We start from the raw sequence: 20,404 nt of genomic DNA on the forward strand, positions 1-20,404 counted from the left end.
AGAAACTGTGTAATTGGAGTCCTTCATCCTACCCTTTGGACGAACTCTGTCTCTCTCCCACCACTCACTGTAGTCTCCATTCTGGCAGCAAGTTTCTGTCCAGCTCCCATCTGCATTGCAGTTTTGTTGCCATTGGCCATTCCCTGTCAAAGCTGCTTCTACAAGGTCCCACCTTTGCCACCATGACTTGTCTTTAGCAACAAACTGTGAGATCCTACAGCATTCATTATACATATGCTCCATCCACTTGGGCTTATGACCCCAAAATACATTTACAGCCTCTCTATTACTGCTGAAATAAGAAGCCATTAAAAAGTCTTAGTGTGTTATGGGGGACAGACGAGCAGATAATCAGTTCACCTTTAGCAACTTTAACACTGAAGATGTTGTCATTCACCAGACAAATGGATTATGCTCTTAATTAGGAGTGGGCTTCAAACAAGTATTATTCTTAGAAACTGGTCAGAAGTAATTTTGCTGTTGGCCAAGAAGGGTGGGTTAGTTCTAAGGAAGCAAGCACCGACTACAGCCACTGCAATCCTTTCTTGCACAGTGCTCTGCTGCAAACTTGCCCTACTTACACCGACCTGCAGCGTTTTGAGACGGATGGATCAGGATACTAACAGACATCTCAGCTAAACTAAGCTGAGATAGACTTTTATACAGCTCACAATCCTGACCAGGCAACATTCTCAGCACTATTTCAAAACCTACCCCCTGAAAAGGGGCATCAAGTTGGCAACAAAACACTGCAGCAACTCCAGCTGCTTTGCAAAACAGTGGTGTCGGTGTGGTGTCTACCCACCAAACCTCTTCTCAGGCCTTTGCCAGATTGCTTAAATCAAGTAAGTGTCGCCATGGAAACCTCCTTTCTCAAGGAGCCTCCTTTGCTGGAGAAATCCCTGCACCCCTTTTGTTTAAAAGAGGAAGGCAGTTTGGTAGAAGCATAATGCCTGCCTAGAGAAGTGCCTGTAGCAACAAATCAGTCAGATTTATACTCCTTAAAAACACATCCATTCAATGAGAACATTTCAGGGATGGCTAAAGGTGTGCTACTGCTGCTGCAACCAGCTAGTTCTGCTGTGCCCTCCATCCCTGTCCTGGCTCTTCATTCTCAGCCTCACAGAATATCCTGAGTTAGAAGGGATCCACAAGGACCAGTGAGTCCAACTCCTGGCCCTGAGCAGGACAACTCCAAGAATCACACCACGTGCCTGAGAGTGTTATGCAAATAACCTGCCCTCTTCCCATGTGGTCTCCATACCCCTCTCACACACAAACTCTTGGACACAAGTCAAATTATTTTAAAAAACCTTTAAACCCTAAAAAACCCTAATAGCTAAAGTAATACAAAGAATCAATGCCCATTCTTGAAACACAGGAAAAGTCTTATTAAAGATACCAACTGATACTCAAATAAGACAACTCTCTGTGTTTAAGAAAAGAAGATGAGTTTTATCCTTTCCCTCCACCAAGACTGCAGGATACGAAATTATTTCTGGTATAAGATTGCTTGAGATCACCCAAAAAGGAAATCAGCTTTCTGGAAGAACAGCCAAAACAATTGAATATTTCATATTCTAATATGGAAGAGAGAACTTTAATATTAGCAGACAAATTAATAATTAAGAGCTATGATTAAAAATGGTTTCAACTCTAGAATAAGAGAAAGGTAGGGGGGAAAAAGGCACCAAAGAAGCTGTCAAGCTGTAGTCACCTTCAAGTAACAGCAGGGACAAGATATTCTCAGAAAATAACCCCTGGAGATTAAATTTAAAGTCAGAAAGTCACGATTTAAGAGCCCTCTGTAGACAGGAGGGTGCTGCAGACAGGAAGGGCTCTTCAAAAGCTAGCAGAGGGACTGGGCAACTCCCACGTGAAAGGAGAGGGGAGGAAAGGATGCATTTCAGAACAATTAGAACAAAATAAACCCATTCTCTTAAGATTAGGCTAATTACAATTTGTTAAAAAGATTTTAAAAGATTTTCTGAGAGCATGAAAACATGATGTGTCTGATAACTAGAAACCAGGTCCAGGCACACTGTAGCAATCGCCTCCTTTTCCCAATCACCCATCACAGTGGAGACAAAACAGCCTGGACAAGATGACACACAAGCATGGGCACAGTCTTGCAGCTTTTCCCAGCAGAAAGACAGACCTTTGGCAACACCCCACTCCAGCAGCCAACAGAAAAGAGGCATGACTGAGTCCATGTGGAAGTCAACGAGACAGAAGCACATTGTAAGATGAGGGATAAACAGTCACTGCTGATTCCTTTTCATTATGCAACAGAGGATCCAGAAGAGCAACTTAAAACACATAAAAATAACCCTTTCTATCTTGCTTGGGGAAGTTTAGCAGAACTCTTGCTGCAGGAAATAAACTCCTGTGCATGCTCACAGACAGGGCACATCTGCAGTAAGGTTCTCATCTCAATGAGATGCAAAGAAGGGAGTGAGGAAGGGAATCAAAGTCAGAGACATTAACCACATTGTGGATCAAATTGAACCCTGCGCTGTCTGAAAAACAGTCAATTGTCAAATCTGCCAGTCAAATGAGATTTTAGATCAAGAGAGATCTAGCCACTAATTCTATTCCTCCCACATATGCCATCCTGAGTCTTCCAGAGGGAATACAAAGTCCTTTTCAAAGGGAATTATTCAAGCATAGTGGCCTTCCATTCCACAATCTCCATCTAAGCCCCAAGCAGATCAGCGCATCAATAGATCATATCCCTTTCCAGGCTGGCAGCTCTACTTTTTTGCCAAAGGAATTCATCCTTGGACACAAGCTTTGTGAGAGGAAACCTAACAATACTGGGAGATGAAATATAAAGAGAGGCTGCAAACTGGGGGAATAGACTTCAGCCTGAAGCCTTTTGTCAAATAGTGACTGCCCTGGAGCACAAAGGATAGGAGAAGGCCCCTCAGAAGCAAAAGAACTCACAAAGTACCTACACCCAGTAAAGCCAGTGTAAGAGCTGTCATGGACTGTGGGGCCAAATCAAAAAAATATATTTAATTAAAGCCCAGGTCCAGGGAGGAGAGGGCTGAGCCAGCAGCAGGTCTCAGCACGAAGTAATGAATTTCTGTCCAACAGAACAATGAGAGGTTACTCCAGAATAGGTTTAAACTCACCCCATATGTGACCAAAGCAGTACAGAAAAGCAGCTCCCACAGTCACAATACACATTTTTTGTATCATTTTCACTATGTGTTAAGTGGCCCTTGGGAGTCACTTGCTATCCCAAAGGACTGCAGAAGAAGAGGTAAAAAACAAGGTTAAATTACTTCATCCCACACATCCAAGTACCTGGTGACCATATGAGCAATGACAGGCTTGTCTGGTGACAGTGAATTCTCCAGTTCTCCTCTATGCCCAAGTTAAGAAACACAGCAGTCACTTTATTAAAAAAAATCAGTATACAGTTTAACATCAGCCCAGTGTTTACAATCAGTCCCTCTTCTAGTAGTTCCAGGTTTCCTGTTGTTTGTTACAGACTATTGGCAACCCAAGGAATCAGTAGCACAAAGAAAGCATCATTTCAAAATATTTGTGTCCCCACATCTCCACAGAGAAAGCAGCATCCATTATCAGTTTCTTTTCCATTGGACTTGCTCTAAGAAACAAGAGTTTTCAACGTATTTTGAGGGCAAATCTTGTCTTTACAATGGTAACTGCTCTGTTTGTTAATCACACAGGGCAGCATCTCTAAAAAGCCTCACAGCACTGATATATAAAATAACCCTAAAAGAGCTCTCTGTCATTTTCTTCCTGTGATTTATTTCCTAGAACAACAGAAATTATCTGAGATTTGTTTAACTAGTAGAGTTGCCACTAAAGGGGGAAGGGGGGAGTAGGGGGCAGTTCACACCATTTGGCAAAGAGATCATCCATGAATTGAGTTCTTCAATGGCTGCAGGAAGCACACAGAGGCTTTGTCCACGCTTCCTCGAAGCATCCAGCAGCGCTGCAGGAGGGATGCACCTTCACCCCCTCGTTCCCCTCTCAGCTGACAGCTGTTCACAGTGCTGCTGCCTGCTTCCTTCCCTCCTCAAGTCATCCAAAGCACAGAGCAGCCTCCATGGTGTAAGAGCAGCTTGGCAGAAGCAGGCAAAGTGCAGCCAGCTAAAGATTTAATTTATTAAGATAAACACGGCGTAAGGCTCCACATTATTTTTAAAAATAAACACCGTAAGAAATATGAAAACAAACTGGCTTCACTACGTGTAGGTCAGGTTCAGACGCTCTCAGAAAGATCTTCTCACCCACACCAAATGTTCTTCCCCTCTTGTCCCCATCATGAGGATGGAGGGACACTTCACCATGTAGGATCAGCCATGTCCTGTTGTGTGCCCTTCCACATACCGTGACTGATGCCTCTGCCACCCTCCAGGGCAAGTCAAAGTTTTAACAACACCCCTGTGAAGAAGGAGCAGAAGGGGAGAAGGGCAAGTAATTCAGTCTCTGAAAAGAACATCTGAAAGTCTTGACATGATGACTGTGTTGACTTCACCACTCTAATGGTTGTTCTTGGCTGCCTCTTTAGCTGCAATAATCAGAGGAGTGAGACTGGATAGAGGCTTTGCAATTTTCAAGAACTGGTGCTGGGACAAAACAAAAGAAAAAATGGTTAGATTTTTCAAAACATGCCCCAGAAGTGGCTATTTCTAAGCCACTATTTCTATTTTCACCTAAACCCATATGAAATCTAAGAACCTACTCTTGTTTCTGGATACATGAATCCAGAAGCTCTGGATTCCATGACAAAATTTTGGGGATTGCCTGAAGTGATGAAGAGATTTGCACCCAACACATGCTAAATTATCCAATGTTTGCGTATATTCAAGATCAAGCAAAACTCAGCAAACTCTCCTGGGGAATTATAAAGCTGCAAAATCTATAGTGAAATCCAGTGTGAAAGAAGGTGTACTAAAATCAACCTTTGTGTTTCAGACACAAGGGACAGGGCTCCATGCAGGAATCACCTCTCATTTCCCTGTTCCCCATTGTCACAGGCCTGGAGAAAGCATTGCCTTGGCCTTCTACCAGATATCAGAAATTTGCAAAGCAGCTGAAATTTGGGAGAGCAGCACAGAGCTTGCAACAGGGCACCATTCAGTCTCCTATATAGGTGCTCTTCTTTAAATAAAACAATATTGATTATCAAAACAGCTCTCGGGTGAGAGTGAAGGGCAAGTCCATAAGCTGCTCTGAAAACAAAAAGCAACAATAATCCACAAGACTTCTGAGCATCAGAAGGGATCAATCATCCAAGGCAACAGGCTTCAGAGATGGAAAAACATAAAAAGTAAAAATTCAGAGGCCACAAGGTAGTTAATAACAGGCTGAAGTGTTACAGTCAGAATGTTCTCCTGCCCCAAGGAACAGAACATAACTTCTTTCTGATATTTTAGGACTAAAAAGTCCAGAAGAAAAAAAACGATCTTTCAGCTACTACCATACTGTCAGACATTTCTGCTTCATTATAGTTAGAGAGGGCAGCAACACATCCAAGTCTGAGCCCACTACACAAATTAGTGGAGAGAAAGAAAAACAAAATGGAAACGGTCTGATACTTATGGTCTGAGTGCTCCTGATAACAGATCTATTTTATAAAGACTTACATATTCTACCCTCATGGCAAATTTGACAGAAAGAATGCACAAAACACTCTTCTCATCCATGTTGGTAGAAAATCCCGGCAGCTTGGTTCTCAACTTTGACTGTGAGTTCAGACTGACACCAGTTTTCAGTGAAGTATCTGATTACAGGGTGGTGAGGCGCTGGCACAGGTTGCCCAGAGAAGCTGTGGATACCCCATCCCTGGAACTGTACGAGACCAGGTTGGACGGGGCTTTGAGCAGCCTGGTCTAGTGTAAAGTGCTCCTGCCCATGGCTGGGGAAGTGGAATCTTTAAGAGGAGGATCTTTAAGGTCCCTTCCAATCCAAGCCATTCTATAATTAAGATATCTCACAAGCTTTGTTCCAACATCCCTCTAAGGAGTAGTATCAGGCAAAATGTGGTAGAAGTGAACTGCTCCAGTTAAATGAAGCCATGAATAATACTTCAATGAGCTTAGTGATCCCTCCTCCTCCAAAAGGAGACAGCCAGAACATCTGATAGCTGGAAGCCTTCCTGCTGTCCAAATTGGAACAAGCATGACAAGACAACACACACAGATGTCACGGCCAGCCACATGAAGAAACCACGGGAATCAAGGGGCTCAGCATCTGGCAAGACTGGGACACAGCTATTGTTTGAGTTTGGACACAGAACACACTGCACAGCTGCTGCCAGTAGCCAGTACTGGAAAGGGAGCAGTCTTCTATCACTTTATTATAGATTTTTCTTTGAGGGCTGTGGTTTTCAGTTGTCTTTTTCCCCTGAGAGGCTACCTTACCTTGTGCTTTCAGCTGATGCAGTATTTAAGACCTCAAACAAGATCTCACCCCTAAGCCTGGCCTCACTCAGGATTGTGTGATTATATTGTTTCAGTCTTGTTCCCCATCACCTACCTGTAGCAGCTCTTTTGCAGAACCTCTCTTTTCCACGTCCATTTCAAGACAGCGATTTAAGAAGTCTCGGAATATGGGTGAAAGCTTTTCTGGATTCTGCAGTTCTGGAGTCCCGTTAGTAGCAATGAGATACAGGGCCTGAGACAAAAACAAGCACCCAGGAAACAGGAGGTTATGAAGATTAGATTCCATCTCTGGATTAGAGACACCCATTTCTTCTCTCCCTCCCCACAGTTCAATAGGGAGGAAAAAACCCCACCTTATCAGGGTCACTAATCAATGCCTACATTTCAGCAAACAGAATAGCTGCCAGCCCTGTTTTTTTGTGGATGAGATCCAATCCTTTATTGTTTTACCCTTGTAATCTGGGTTTGGATCCTGCAGCCCTCTCAAAAGATTACAAGGACAAAAACAACATTCCAGACCCTGTTTACATAGGGAAGTTAACTGGCACGACTCTATCACTACTCCTGTAATGACTATATCCTCATGGGAAGGTAACCCTGACTAAATAGATTTTTTTTCTGTTGGTACTCTGCCTCAGTGCACAAGGCCTAAAACATCAACACTATAAAGATGCAGCTGGCTTCTTACAAAGGATGACCAGCAGACCCTTGGGCATCTTTCCTGCAGGAAAAAAGCAGGTTTGCTACTGCCTGGGGATAAATCATTCACATACATCTTCCTCTGAGAATCAAGAGACCCAAAATTCATCCATTTCAGGATTTCATGTGAGAAACCTCCTGGATTAATTTTCAAAAGAAACAGAAATCTGTCAGAGACTTGTTAATATACAGACTTTTTGAGCACATCACTCAACACGTCCCATGGGAGCAGTCTGATAGCCAGGGAATTGGCATCAATTGAGTTAAATGATGCCAAAGTATTGCCACTTTAATGCAGAACTGTTTTATTCCTTATAGTCTTCTTGGCTGCTACACTTCTGTCCCAAAAATCCCCTCCAATGCAAGAGATGGGAAAAACAAGTTAAACAGAATTTTTTCTAGATCCCTCCAACCCGTGTAACCAGGGGAAAAGCCATAAACCTAGCTTATATTAAGAGCAGTGATGTCCCCACATACTGACAGCATATCTCCTTTTGTTAATAATTAAACAAAGGAAAGACATCAGGAGGCTTAAGCCCTGTCTAAAGGCTTATTACACTTTGAATTTTACTTGGAGCATGAAAGAAGGAACAATTTGACTGTAGGAAAAAGCTCCTACTAGAATAGAACTGAATAGAATCACAGAAACATAGAATGCTTTGGGTTGAAAGGGACCTTAGAGATCACCTGGTTCCAATGCCCCCGCCATGGGCAGGGAACCTTCCACTACACCAGGTCGTTCAGAGGAGAATTCTCTCGTTTCCAGGGTAGAAAGTTTCAAGACATGACTGCATTGTTGCCTTAAGGTAGAATTTCACTCATACTTTCTAAGGGAAAGTATGAGTGTGCATGATCTAACTCACAGAAGTACCCACACCTCTGCTACCAGAGCAAACCATGGCTTTTTAGTAAGACTATCTCAGTTTTCTCACTATGACATGTAAGGAGGCCACAGGATCGTTTGAATTAGACAGGGCTGGAGGTGATGAAACCACACCTGAGGATTCACACGAGCTCAGCTCCACCAGCAGCTTAGCAAAGACCTGAGGAGGAAAGCACTCTCTTACTCTCAGAGGGTTCTCATTGAGGTAGGGGGGCTCTCCTTCGATCATCTCGATGGCCATGATCCCCAAAGACCAGATGTCCACTTTGGGCCCGTAAGCTTTCCGCGTCACCACTTCCGGGGCCATCCAGTACGGCGTGCCCACCATGGTGCTGCGCTTGCTCTGCTCGGGAGTGATCTGGGCACAGAAGCCAAAGTCAGCTGCAAAATTAAAATAGGGTGGAGGGAAAAGACATAGGAATCAGCAAGTTTCTCCAAAAACAGCTCTTACTGACACCCGAGCTACAGTACACTTCACCCTGCTGCACTGTCTGGTGTGCTGCTGCTGCAGCTGGGGCAGGAGGAGTGGCTTTGTGGCCAACACAGAGGATGGTGTTTAGAGCTAAGTTTCTAAATCTGGCTCTCTGAGGCCATGAGGATTCTAAGCTGCTGACTTGTCTGTGTGAAAGATGGGAATCAGGAAATAACCACACACAGAAGTTTAGACACTCACCTGTGTTGCAGCATTACACAGATGTTACACACTAGGTAATATATGGCCTAAAGACCCTTCCTGGGTATGTGGATACAGGAATTAATGCAAGACTGATCCAGATACACCCCCCAGACCACAGGCTGCACTGTCTGGTGATATTTTCAGTCCAAGGGTATTACTTCCCCTGTAGACATTTCATCCCTCAAGCAGCATTTATTTTATAGAGCAAAGAGAGTTCAGAATAAATTTAAAGTACCTAAATTTATATTGATTATTTTCTTTGAACAGAGAGAAAGATGGAGGGCCTTCACACAAAGACTGCTGTGCCCTATGTTTTATTTGTATTTGGCTCACCAAAAGAAAGCTAAATCTGTTCTTGTGAGCCCAGCAGAATCAACACAGCAAGATGCACTGCCCATCCTGACCCCCTATGGCATCGCAGGTCTAATTTTAGGAAGAATTATGAAAATTAAACTGATTCCTAGCTGAGTTTTCATCAAGGGTAAATACCAGGAAAGGACATATGGTTCATAAACAGGGCAAATTTCCAGCAGAGCCAACGAGCAGCTCAGATCCAGAAGGTTACTGTATCATATCCACAGGGATTTCTCTAACTTTAAGCTACAGCCTGGCACCAGCACACTGTGCTCAAAGAAGCTATTCCATAAGAATAGAGCACTTTGGCCCCCATCAGTTATTCATAGCTAATGCTCCTGAGACCTGGCTCTATCAAAGTTCAGCTTTAGTTTAAAAAGCAATTATGTGCAAAAAACCCCACCTTACTCAGCATATCTGCACTCTGTGGATTTTGAGTCATATCTGCTGTCGCTGCTGACAAAAATAGATTTATTTATGCCTGTTGGGTGCTAGCCAACAGAACTGAGAGGTATAAAAAGGGAGCACCATTCTGTAAAGTTATAGGTGGAAGATAATAATTCATTGGTTTCCAGGGTTATCTCTGCATGGACAATGACAAGCACAACAGCTTCCTTAGCACCCGACAGGCAGAACAGTCTCAAGATTTTCATTAGTAGCAATACCACAAGGAGGAAACAACATTTAGGCACCAGTCTGGGTTAGCATTGTAAGATTAAATGATTTCTAGTCACACAGATTTCAATTCTCCCTCCACTTCCCCTGCCCCTTGAGTACCTGCAGTATTTTCCAGATTGGAGAGGTTGTTCATAAATAAAGACTTCTAGCCTTACACCTTCCAACCCAGCTTTCTGGACTGGAGTAGCATTAAAACACTGCTATTTTAGTTCACATAAACAGATGGCCCAAAGCTAAGTGAAGCCCAAGCCTCACTTCAAGTCTGGTATCAGTTCACAAGGATTTGTGTTTGCCAATCCCCATTAAAACAAATGCCACAGAAATATCTACAGTAGCATTTCTACAGCCTGTTCATCATGACAGCATCAAGCACCTCAAACACCCATCTCCCTAAAATGCCAGGCCCAGAGCAGATAACTGGCATGGGTTGATAAGTCATCAGCAGTAATGTTCCCTGCATACTTAGTTTGACAGAGCCATCCATTCCCAGCAGGATGTTGTCACTCTTGATGTCCCTGTGAATAACTTGGTTTGAATGGAGGAATTCCAGGGCTTGGAGACACTGAAAAATAATTGAGATATTCTTACTGTGCATGAAATGATTCACCAATCACAATTAGCCAACTAAAGGACTCAAACAGACTGCGCATTTTTGCTTGTAAGCGTTAGGACCTTTCACATATTCAGTATGTGCAGGGCCACAGGGAGATGTCACACTGTGATCAGCAGGCCCTAGGAGGACAAGTTAGTCCCAAAAGACTTGAAGAACAGACAAAACCAAGAGGATTCCACCTCCATTTCCCACTCTAGTTCCTGCCTCTGGGGTGAGACATGAGGCTTGCATTAGCATTGTATGCTGCATCCTCACAGGTGAAATCCATCCTCTAAAAGGATGACTGTCACATTACAGAAGCTGGAAGCATTTCCATGGAGTCAGTGACAGGTTGTGGGAAGTCCACGTCCCATTCCCAAGGAGAGATCCCTTCGAGTGCTGCCTCACCTCCCGGCACACGGCAGCGATTTGTCCCTCGTCCATGCAGGTCTCCGTCACCACGTCGGTTAGGGAGCCTCCGGCCAAGTACTCCATCACCACCCAGAGCTCTTCTCCTACAAGGTAACTGAAGAGCCCAAGCCAGATTTTAAAATCAGATTGCACAGGGTTGTAAAGCTCTCTTACAAGTGCTATAAAAACAAGAGCTGCAATTAACGGTATTGGGGAACCACGTGCTCCTGGTACTTGCTGTGCATGGGAGCACCTGATCACAACCTGAATGACCAAAGAGAAGGGTGAGTGCAGAATGTTGAGGAGGGATGTAGTGGGAGAGCTGGCTACAAGTTTCCTGTCCATAAAAGCAAGGCTGAATTTTTCTGCCATGGAAAGGATTCACACCTGACCTTACAACTGCTCCTGCTGCTGGGAGAGAAGGCAAAGAGCTCCTACTCAAGATGGGGTCCAAGCACACAACCCAGATATCTGGCACACAGCCATGGCTTCTGAGGGCTCTTGCACTGGAAAAAGTGGCTGGGGGCTGTTTCATTACTCCTGGCAACTGACTGCTTTGCCTCAGCCCAGGGACAGTTCAGGGTGACACAAAAGATGGCTACCCACAATCAATCATGAAAGAGCACTTCTTTTTTAAGCATCGTGCATTTGAAAATCACCTCAATCTTTTCCACATTATCAAATTAGTCTGTGATTTGGTCTGAAAATTTCAGAACCATTTATAAAGGCAAAGGAGTACACCTTATTGAATGAAACAGCAATTCTAAAAGACTTTAAATAAAAAATTAAACCTCCAAAAGGCAAGTCTTTTCTAAAAAAGGCTCATAGGATGATGGGGAGGAGACAGTTGAGATGAGAGTGGCTTTTCTCAGTCACTTGGGATATACCTTTCTGCTGAATGTGTGTGTACCCATGTTTAAAAGCGGAAGACAGGAGATGAAGACTTCAGCAATAACTCATTAAAAACAAACAAAGAAGAATAAAACACCCAAAAACAAACAAACAAAAAAGAAACCAAAGGAAAAAAACAAATAAAAAAACCCACCAACTATTTCTGCCCCTTTTTGGACCCATCAACACAAACTTCCATGACCAATAAATACATCAGGATGACACATTCCTGAGGGAAGGAATCATCAGTATGAAAACCCACCTTTTCAGCCTATCCCCTCATTTTTCAAGTGAGTGGACAAATGAGTCAAAAGTGAGAGGACAGAGAATCTAATTAAAAGCTTCATCTCGTATTAGAGTTCATCAAGGACACATTTGCTCTGCTACAAAACACTGATCCTACTGAGGAATGGATTTGGCAGGAGCCAAATGCAAAAGCTGGGATAGGTACTAGGGAACAACTAGATAGAAAGCAACAGTAAAGGAGAAAGAAGCCATTAAGCTTGGCATGGAAAGTAGACAGAGATTAGTGAGACATCACAGGAGTGAGCAAGGTGTGGTATTTACACCCAGAGGACACACTGACAACACTAAGCTGATAAAAAAAATCCCTCTAAATAGTAATAATGGTCTGAGCTACACCGGGATGACAGTAGTGTTACAGTTATGGACAGCTTTCAATTCCAGAGACAAAGTGGGTGTCTTGGCTTGCTGATGCTGAGGACTATGTAGGAAGGTGCCATCTGCAGATTCTTCCAGGATACAAAGCCCAAGGGCACAGGGCTGTGCTCCTGCAGCACAAACTCCACTATGGAAAAGAAGCTGATGCACTGGCATTTTGTCTTCCCAGCATTACAGACCCCAGCAATGGCAGCACCACCTGCAGAGCAGCCCCTCTGAGTGAGAGAGGAGCAGCAAGACTGCTTTCAGAAGCATTCTGCTAACTCTGTGGGTCATTTACTTTCTGTTGGGCTCTGAAAGCCCAACTCCATCCACACTCTTCCTTCCTGCCCCTATGCCATAGCTACTTCTTCACTTCTGCCAAATCTGGCTCTCTGCAGATTTTATCAGCACCCTCTCAACACACCACCCACCATGGACATCACAAGGTTTCCCTTTACTGCCAGTAGCACTCTGCAGCCCAAATCCACTCTCTGCAGCCCAAATGCACTTGACTGCAAGGATGAGGGCAGAAGGGGCTCTTTGCATGACTATCTCAGGTTCCACATGCTGGGAGCAAGCTGGTATCTCTCTGCAGCCAAAACAGACGGAGTGAGCCAAGAACCACACTGTGAAACCAAAGCTGAGCCATGAGCAGCCACAAACATGTGCCAAGATCCCGGCACCTCAATAACTGATAGATCTGACACAACACACAAGGAAGGGAACTTAACAGTGGCTCCCTGACAGCTGCCACCAAAGGAATGTCATTCCAGGGTGGCACTGTCTCGGGGATCTTTCCACTCTCCTGCCAGTCTTAGTCACTGAGCTGCCCACTGCAGGCATGACTCAAACCCACTCTCTCAGCAGTTCTAGAGACACCACCAGGAAGCCCATACACCTACACGCTGCTGTGATGCGACATCAGGCACAGCATGGTGTCACATATTGTCACCCACAGCCACCTTCCAGAACAAGCTGGCAGTAAGAAAAACCTGATGAAATTCTGTGAGGAAGAAGGAGATGGTCTACAGCTTTCTCTTCATCCATCTGCAAGAGCAGGTAATGTCTGATCCCCTAAGGTGTTCCTCAGCCTCCACTTAGGTACCTTAGGAAGCTGTTCACCAAGCCCTCTCCATCACAAATACACATTCTTTATTGGTGAAATTGATGGAATTTGGAGTTGCCCAGAAGTGCAAGTTCATTCATAACAGAATTTTGCACCAGTAACATGCCTCCAACATGCAAACATGAATGTAGCCTGGAAAGAAACCAGTGTGCCCTTGTAGCATGACTGTCTCACATCTTCAGCTTTATTCATTGACCATCCATCCTTACTACAGTTTGGGGTTAGGGTAAACGAGGCTACCACTTATCTGGGGGTTTATTAACTTAAGGAGTTGTTCAGAACAAAACTAAAGGGCAGGAGTTTGCTTTGCCTAGAATTGGGCATCTGATGCCTGTGTTTAGATGGCTGAGTTTAGAAGCAGGGCTCTGAGGGCCTCCTTCATGCAGCAGAAAGGAACTGGCACCTCCAGCAGGTAATTCAGCACAAATGGTTGTTTGTCTGTACAGAAGACTAATGTTAATGTCTTCAGAGCCAGATGCTTCTAAATCCAGCTCCTAAGTACAGCTGAATGTCACTATCCTAAATATCACAGCACACCTTTGTGCAACGCTGGCCACTACAGCTGCAGCAGAAAAGCTGCTTAACCACAAGCAAGAAGGCCAGGCAGTTAAGAGAGGACAAAGCACAGGAAACCCTTGCATAAGGGCAGGAGCTGAGAGAGCTGGTTTATGCCAATAACTACCTTGCAGCTCCCATTAGGGACTCAGAAGGGCAGGCACTGTAAAAAACCACAAAGCAGAAACCAGGCCCCACAGTGACCAGCACAACCTTCCTCCACCTCCTTCAGCAGGAGGCAGAAGCCAGCAAGTGGCAATCAAATATCAGCTCAATTCAGCACTTGGGAAGAACAAGCACATTTAGGCTGGGCAAGAGGGACACAGCTCCTGCAGTTGCAGAGCTGAAGTGGCACAATAGGCACAAGAACCTCCATGTTCATCCCAGTTGCTGTTCTGTCCATGTGCAGCACTCAAACAAAAGCTAATCCCTCTGAAAAAGATTAGTGAAAGTGGAGGGGAAAAGCAGCAGCTTTTGTTGCTGAAAGTTTGAAGCTATCCTGCAGCTGGGATGCACTGGCTAGGCCAGGGAAGTGAACATACACAGCGATGCTCTCTAATGGGAAGAGCCTGTCTCTCACACAGTTTTGTCAAAACAAAGCCTCTAATGAGCCAGAGGAAAACAACAGCTCTAGCCCAGCTGCAATTCTTAACCACTTGTTTCATTTTACACTGGTAACATTTTCCTCCTCTGTCTAGGAAGAGGGTGTGTGCCCAGCATCAGATCTCAGCACACATACCTCTGCCATAAAAATTTCAGGAGCAGACTTTCTGTCTCCTCAACAAAGTAGCTCTTTACAGCTATGTATGGGACACAGCACCACAAAAATTCAGCCAATCAACTGCTGCAGTTTGTAAGTAACTCTTTTGGCTAAGACAATAAAAGCCTCCAAAATAAACCTATTAAAGAAACAGCTGATTAGATTTTGATACACACACAGAGCAAAAAAGTGTGCAAATCCTCTCTCAAATTCCCATATATTCTAGGTCACATCCCTCTGTTGTATCTCCCAAAAAACCCAAGCTGCTGAGATTAAAGTCTGCAGCCCACCTTATCAAGCAGCCTTTACCCTTACAATAAGGCAAACCTGTGGCTCATCAGGACTGCTACATTCACATGCTGAGTGCAGCAGACTGAAAATCTTGCTGCAGCTCAAATGGAGCTAGCTATAGTTTGAACAAATGAGTGACACAGGCTTGACACAATGCAGCACTGTGATGTTGACAGTGAACTCAAGCCACCATGAAATGCTTTTGCCTGCTGGGCTTTCAGCATCATGGAAGGATAGAATGCTTTGGGTTCAAAGGGACCTTAAAGGCCACCTAGTTCCAAACCTGGAAGCATGGGCAGGGACAACTTCCATTACACCAGGCTACTCAGAGGCCCACCCAACCTGGCCTTGAACACTGCCAGGGCAGCTACATCTTCTCTGGGCAGCCTGTGCCAGTGCCTCATCACCCTCACAGTAAATAATTTCTTCATTATATCTAACCTAAATCTACCCTCTTTTGTATGAAAACTGTTCCCTCTTGTTCTATCACTATCTGCCTTAAAAGTCACTCTCCCTCTTCTTAAAAGTCCCCTAAAGTACTGCAAATCTGTGCTGAGGTCTCCCCAGACCTCAATGTTATGTGTCACATGCCATTCACCCTCAGTGCTGTCATACTACTGTGCACAAACCTCAGTGGACAATCACAGGGACAGCATTGCATCTAACCCCGCAGGCAGTCTGCTCCTCTGGCACCAGCATTGCTCAGTGGAGAAGAAAAGAAGAGGAAAGCAAATAGAAATGATACATTTCAAACTGTTTCTACTTCCCCTTTAGTGACAGAAAGGAAATAAACAGGAAGTTTGTTGTGTCAAATTTGGCAAAGGAGAGAGATGAACAATGAAGTCCTGACAGGACCCTAGTTGCCAGCATCTCTGAAGAGACATCCCATTAACACTGGTTCAGATACCTGTTTCTTCTCATTCTGGAGAGACTGCCAGGCCACCCACACTCCCACAATGCTTTAAGCAGTGCAAGGTTGTCCTACACTTGCATTAAGCAGAGCCAGGAACCCTTAAGACACTGACAAGAAAGTGTTTTTCGGTGTCCCTTTGTGAGCCCTGCCAATACTGACATACCTGTCCAAGTAGTTGACAATGTTGGAGTTTTTGTTTTCCCTCATCACAAGGATCTCATTAATAATCAGTTCTTTTTTGGGCTGCTGCTGCAAATTCATCTGTTTAATTGCAACCTGCAGTGAAAAGAGATCAAGTAAAGCATTATTGCAGGAGTCCCCAGAAACCTGCCAGTACCAGTTGATTTAGTCCCACATCCACATGAGGGAGGAAAAACACCTTTGGATCATGAGGTCACTTTTTCATCATCAGCTACTGAATTATCATTCCATAACTCTGCAGGTTCCTTCAACCAGTCCATTTCCACCTATCCTGGATGATACTTAATGAATAAAGGAACAAGTATGGAATTGCCATTTTCATACTGGACCTTAATGTCACAGCTGGATAGCCATCTCCATCTACAGTTTCTTGGTAACAAAGAAGAGATCCTCTTGCTCTGGTATGGACTGGTATGTTAAAAACTTTTTGTTCTGAAAGGATTCTTATTATTTTTAATTGGATGTTTCTGAAAAATTGTTGGTGTTTTTTCCCTGCTCCCATGCAAATTTCAGCTTCTAGAAATCTGAAGTAGGGTGGGTAAATAGCACAACCATGCTTAGTACTTCAAGGTAGTAACTCTATTTCTTTTGTCACAACAAGACCTGGGGGAAAGAGAGGCATCAATGTTTAGATAAAAGGCTGAAAATAACTGAATTGGAGTCAGCTTTATGTCCAGTCATGCCTGAAGGGCAACAGGGATGGATCTGTCAGCTACAACCCTTTGGTTTAGTAGCTTTCTTCCTGTTTTAGGATGCCTGCTCTGCATGTATGTATGCAAAGAGCAGGAAGGAAGAGTTACAACATGTTTGTAACTCTTGTATTCAAGTTTCCACACTACCAGTACTTTGTGAGAGCCCCTGGCCCTCAGAGGCTCTTTCAAATCAGTAAAGCTGCTCAGCACAGCTGGAGGCAGAGATAACTCATAGAGGTTACCACTCAACAGCCTTTGGTACAATATTTAGGCAAAGGGAATGAAGTGAAACTATGCCTTACAAAACTGCTGCATGCAGAGAAAGAAGCCTGGGTGAATGGACTGGAGCCAGCAACTGCAGTAACTCACAAAAAACAAGGATTAAAAAAATAAGTCACAGAGTGCCAATGTAGATGGATTCAATTAGCATTTTGATAGTATAGCAGGGAAGACTATAGAAAAATCCCAACACATGAGGAGGCAAGAGCAGACAGACATGCTGCTTTTCCACAGTACTCTTGAGGGCTGTACTTTAAGAAGACAAAACCAAAAACCCCAGGCCGCTCTTTGTACAAGACCAGAGAGAAGAATGAAAGATGAAGAAGAAAGGGAAGGCATTTTATGCAGATAAAGAAATTCCCAGTGTTTCCCTGCACTGAGCTCCTGAGTTCAGTGCACTTCATAGAAAGGAACAAGCAACAGCATGACAAAGTTACAGTGATCCCAAATGCAGATTTAAAAATTCAGGCCCGATCACACTAGTGTAATGGGAATGATTTAAAAGACTGTTGTAATACAAGAGTTCAAATTTTCACATGGGAGTCACTAAGGGGGTCCAGAAAGAAAGCAGAAAACCATAAAGAACTTCCCCCTCCTATAAAATTTGTCATTGCTTCAAAATGAATTTAAGAACCCTTCCTTAAAGGCTGCCATTAAAGTGTATTTATTCTTGAGGAACTGAAAAAGGAAAGGAAGGAATTTCAGCAAAAAGCACAATTATGAAATTTACTGGTGAATAACTCTTACACTGTACAAATGCAAAGTGGACACACATTGTTACAGACTTCCATACATATATCTGGAATAACACAAACTTTCATCTTTTAAAAAATCCTCCATGTAGAAATAAAGGTTTCCACAGATGCTGCATATCCATCACTACCAGTTTATGATGCAGGCAATAAGTATGACACTTTTTAATATTTGTGAGGGGGGAAAAAAAGAAAAGACAGGCATTCCTTGTCTCACAATTCAAGGACAAGAAAGTAAGTGGGCAAAGGGTTGGACAGGAACTATTTCTATGCAAGTTAAGTCCTATAAGTGTAGGAAGCAAAAGAGCAGAGGGTAAATAAAAGAGCTTGTATGGAGACAGGCAGCAATCTTGGGGAAGAAGAGAGAAACTTTTACTGAGGAACTGCCCAGTCCAAACATTTGCTTCTAGCCTTTGCAATCACAGAAGGAATCTTTACAAATATGAAATGATTCAGTAATCAAAACTTGTGAAGTAATTTTTTCCAGGTCTCTGCTCAGACCACTCAATCATGTCTCATTAGTAAGTAAATAAAGACCTCATTAAAAATAAGATGTCATGAATCCCTGAAAGACAGTCTTTATTTTGTAGCATCAACTTGAACTTTGGGGACACAATCCAAAATCCACTGCTGTGGTACTCTGGCAGCACTTACCTCCTGTCCTGTAGCTACATCTATTGCTGTGTAAACTGTACCTGAAGCTCTAAACAAAACAGAGGAAAGAAAAAGAAATTATTTATTAGTGTCTCAAAGTAAAAGTGAGAGCTTAACACATGCCCCTTCCCACTTGTCTCTCTAAAGTGTTCTCAATCCCATTCCTTTACATGCAATAATCCCAGTGGTAAACATCATCTGAAATATTTCTGAGACAAGCTGTTGTTGAGGCAGAAGCCAGAGGATTTATGGGGAGAATAGTTCCTAATGAGGAACACTATGGTCATCCAAACCCTTGCTGCTAAACCAGCAAACTGTAGGACTGTGAGTTCATTCCATTTCAAGTGGCATGACCACACTACCCTGGCTTGCAGAATGCCCAACATGATAACAGAGCAACAGGATCAGCTGAAGTAAACAAATGGGGCATTGTAGTGAGGAAAACAGGAGTTTGAGCCTCAGCACATGGATCTGACTGCAGATCTGTGTTTTGCCTCAGGACAGTCTCTCCAACAACCTCTACTTTCCCCCTGCCTTGCTTAGAGGGGCACAGCACATGCCTTGAGGAAAGCTGATTCAGAAAAAAATCTGTAAATTGAAGATGGTCTTGCAGTTCTTTCCCTGCTTGTAGCTGTATTTATCAACCTGATCATCTAATGGCATAATTTCTTATATTACAACACAATTCCACAAAAACCCAGTCTCTGTGACTTTGCTGGGAACAGGAGAAGATTTGGGGGGATGTCAAACCCAGCAAAGCAACCAGAAACAAAAACAAAAAGAAAAAAACAAATAAACAACCGAACAAAATAAACTTCCCAAAGTATCCCCAACAGCCTTTCCAGCAAGCTATCTTAGCCTGGTTTCAGTGAATTTTTCTTAGCATAAGGAAGTGAAAGGTTTAGGACAGAGAAGAAGCATATACTAACCCCTGTCCAATCTTCTCAAAATTCGTGTACTTCTTTTTTGGATCGCCCACACTCACAATACTTCCTATAAAAAACAAAAAACAAGAGGATTTTCTACAAGAGCTAGCTGTAATAACAGTAGGCTCTGTCTCACGAACCACTCATCAGAAATCCAGAGGCACATGGACACCAAGGAAGTCCTCAGTTATTTACACACATCCCAGCTGCAGCATTCCCCTGTATCAGGAACTTCCCTCCAGAAATGATGGGACTCACACATTAAGAACATTTAACCTTCACTGGCAGTCATTACTAGGTGCAGGATGGGGATAGACAAGCCTGACACATGGAAAAACAATCATTTGTTGGAAACCTGCTAGTTAAAGTCACTCCCAGCCTCAATACCCTGGATGATCTAAGATGCCCCTGAACTGCAATGTCTCTGAATTTGGAGGCTGGGCTCTCAATCATCTTGAAGGCAACAGTCTGTTAAAAAACTAGTCAAAAATGTCCCTACACCATGACAATTTGTAGCAAAAAAAAGCAATTATTATGTTTTCATACCAGCACAAGCACAACCATTTACTGACCCAGTGACTGGGCTGCAAGACTCAGGAGGGAAGGTAGAGAGACCCTCCAGAGCCAAACTTCCCCTGCCTGTCCTGGGCAATGCTGAGCTGCTCTTCCAGGAGCCTGGCAGTCAGCACAGGTTTTAGCAACAGTTACCAGCATCCCTCTGGTTTTGGAGAGCAATCTCAGCTCATTCTCCCAAAACCAAAAGTCTCTCACTGCCTTCCTCAACGGGAAAAGCACTTTGCCTGGTGTTCACAGCACAGGGCTGCAAGTGGCTGCAAACTTAAACTGATTTTCATAACTCCCCTATGGCAGGCAGGAATTACACCCTTTTTAGGGTGAAGAAACCAGAGCCAGCAATTTCTAGAGCTCATCTGGGAGCCAGTCTCCTCTCTAACAGCACCAGGGTGGCCAAAAGGATCAAGGGA

At 43.7% G+C, this 20,404-nt stretch overlaps 1 protein-coding gene across 12 annotated transcripts in view; it reads right to left on the minus strand.

The window, feature by feature from the left end:
• Positions 1-3,383: 3,383 nt before the first annotated feature.
• PAK1 (p21 (RAC1) activated kinase 1) overlaps positions 3,384-20,404 on the minus strand; it is a 98,313-nt gene continuing 81,292 nt past the window's right edge. For all 12 annotated transcript variants that reach the window (XM_059838406.1, XM_059838414.1, XM_059838408.1 and 9 more), the window contains 8 exons: positions 19,425-19,488; positions 18,496-18,544; positions 16,081-16,193; positions 10,716-10,833; positions 10,178-10,277; positions 8,192-8,388; positions 6,520-6,657; positions 3,384-4,607 (listed from right to left, as the gene is read on the minus strand). In XM_059838406.1, the coding sequence (XP_059694389.1) occupies positions 4,521-4,607; positions 6,520-6,657; positions 8,192-8,388; positions 10,178-10,277; positions 10,716-10,833; positions 16,081-16,193; positions 18,496-18,544; positions 19,425-19,488 (866 nt within the window). In that variant the 3' untranslated portion in view covers positions 3,384-4,520. The remainder of the gene's footprint in view (positions 4,608-6,519; positions 6,658-8,191; positions 8,389-10,177; positions 10,278-10,715; positions 10,834-16,080; positions 16,194-18,495; positions 18,545-19,424; positions 19,489-20,404) is intronic.

The sequence above is a fragment of the Haemorhous mexicanus genome, chromosome 2 (assembly GCF_027477595.1).
Source record: "Haemorhous mexicanus isolate bHaeMex1 chromosome 2, bHaeMex1.pri, whole genome shotgun sequence".
NCBI lineage: Eukaryota > Metazoa > Chordata > Aves > Passeriformes > Fringillidae > Haemorhous > Haemorhous mexicanus.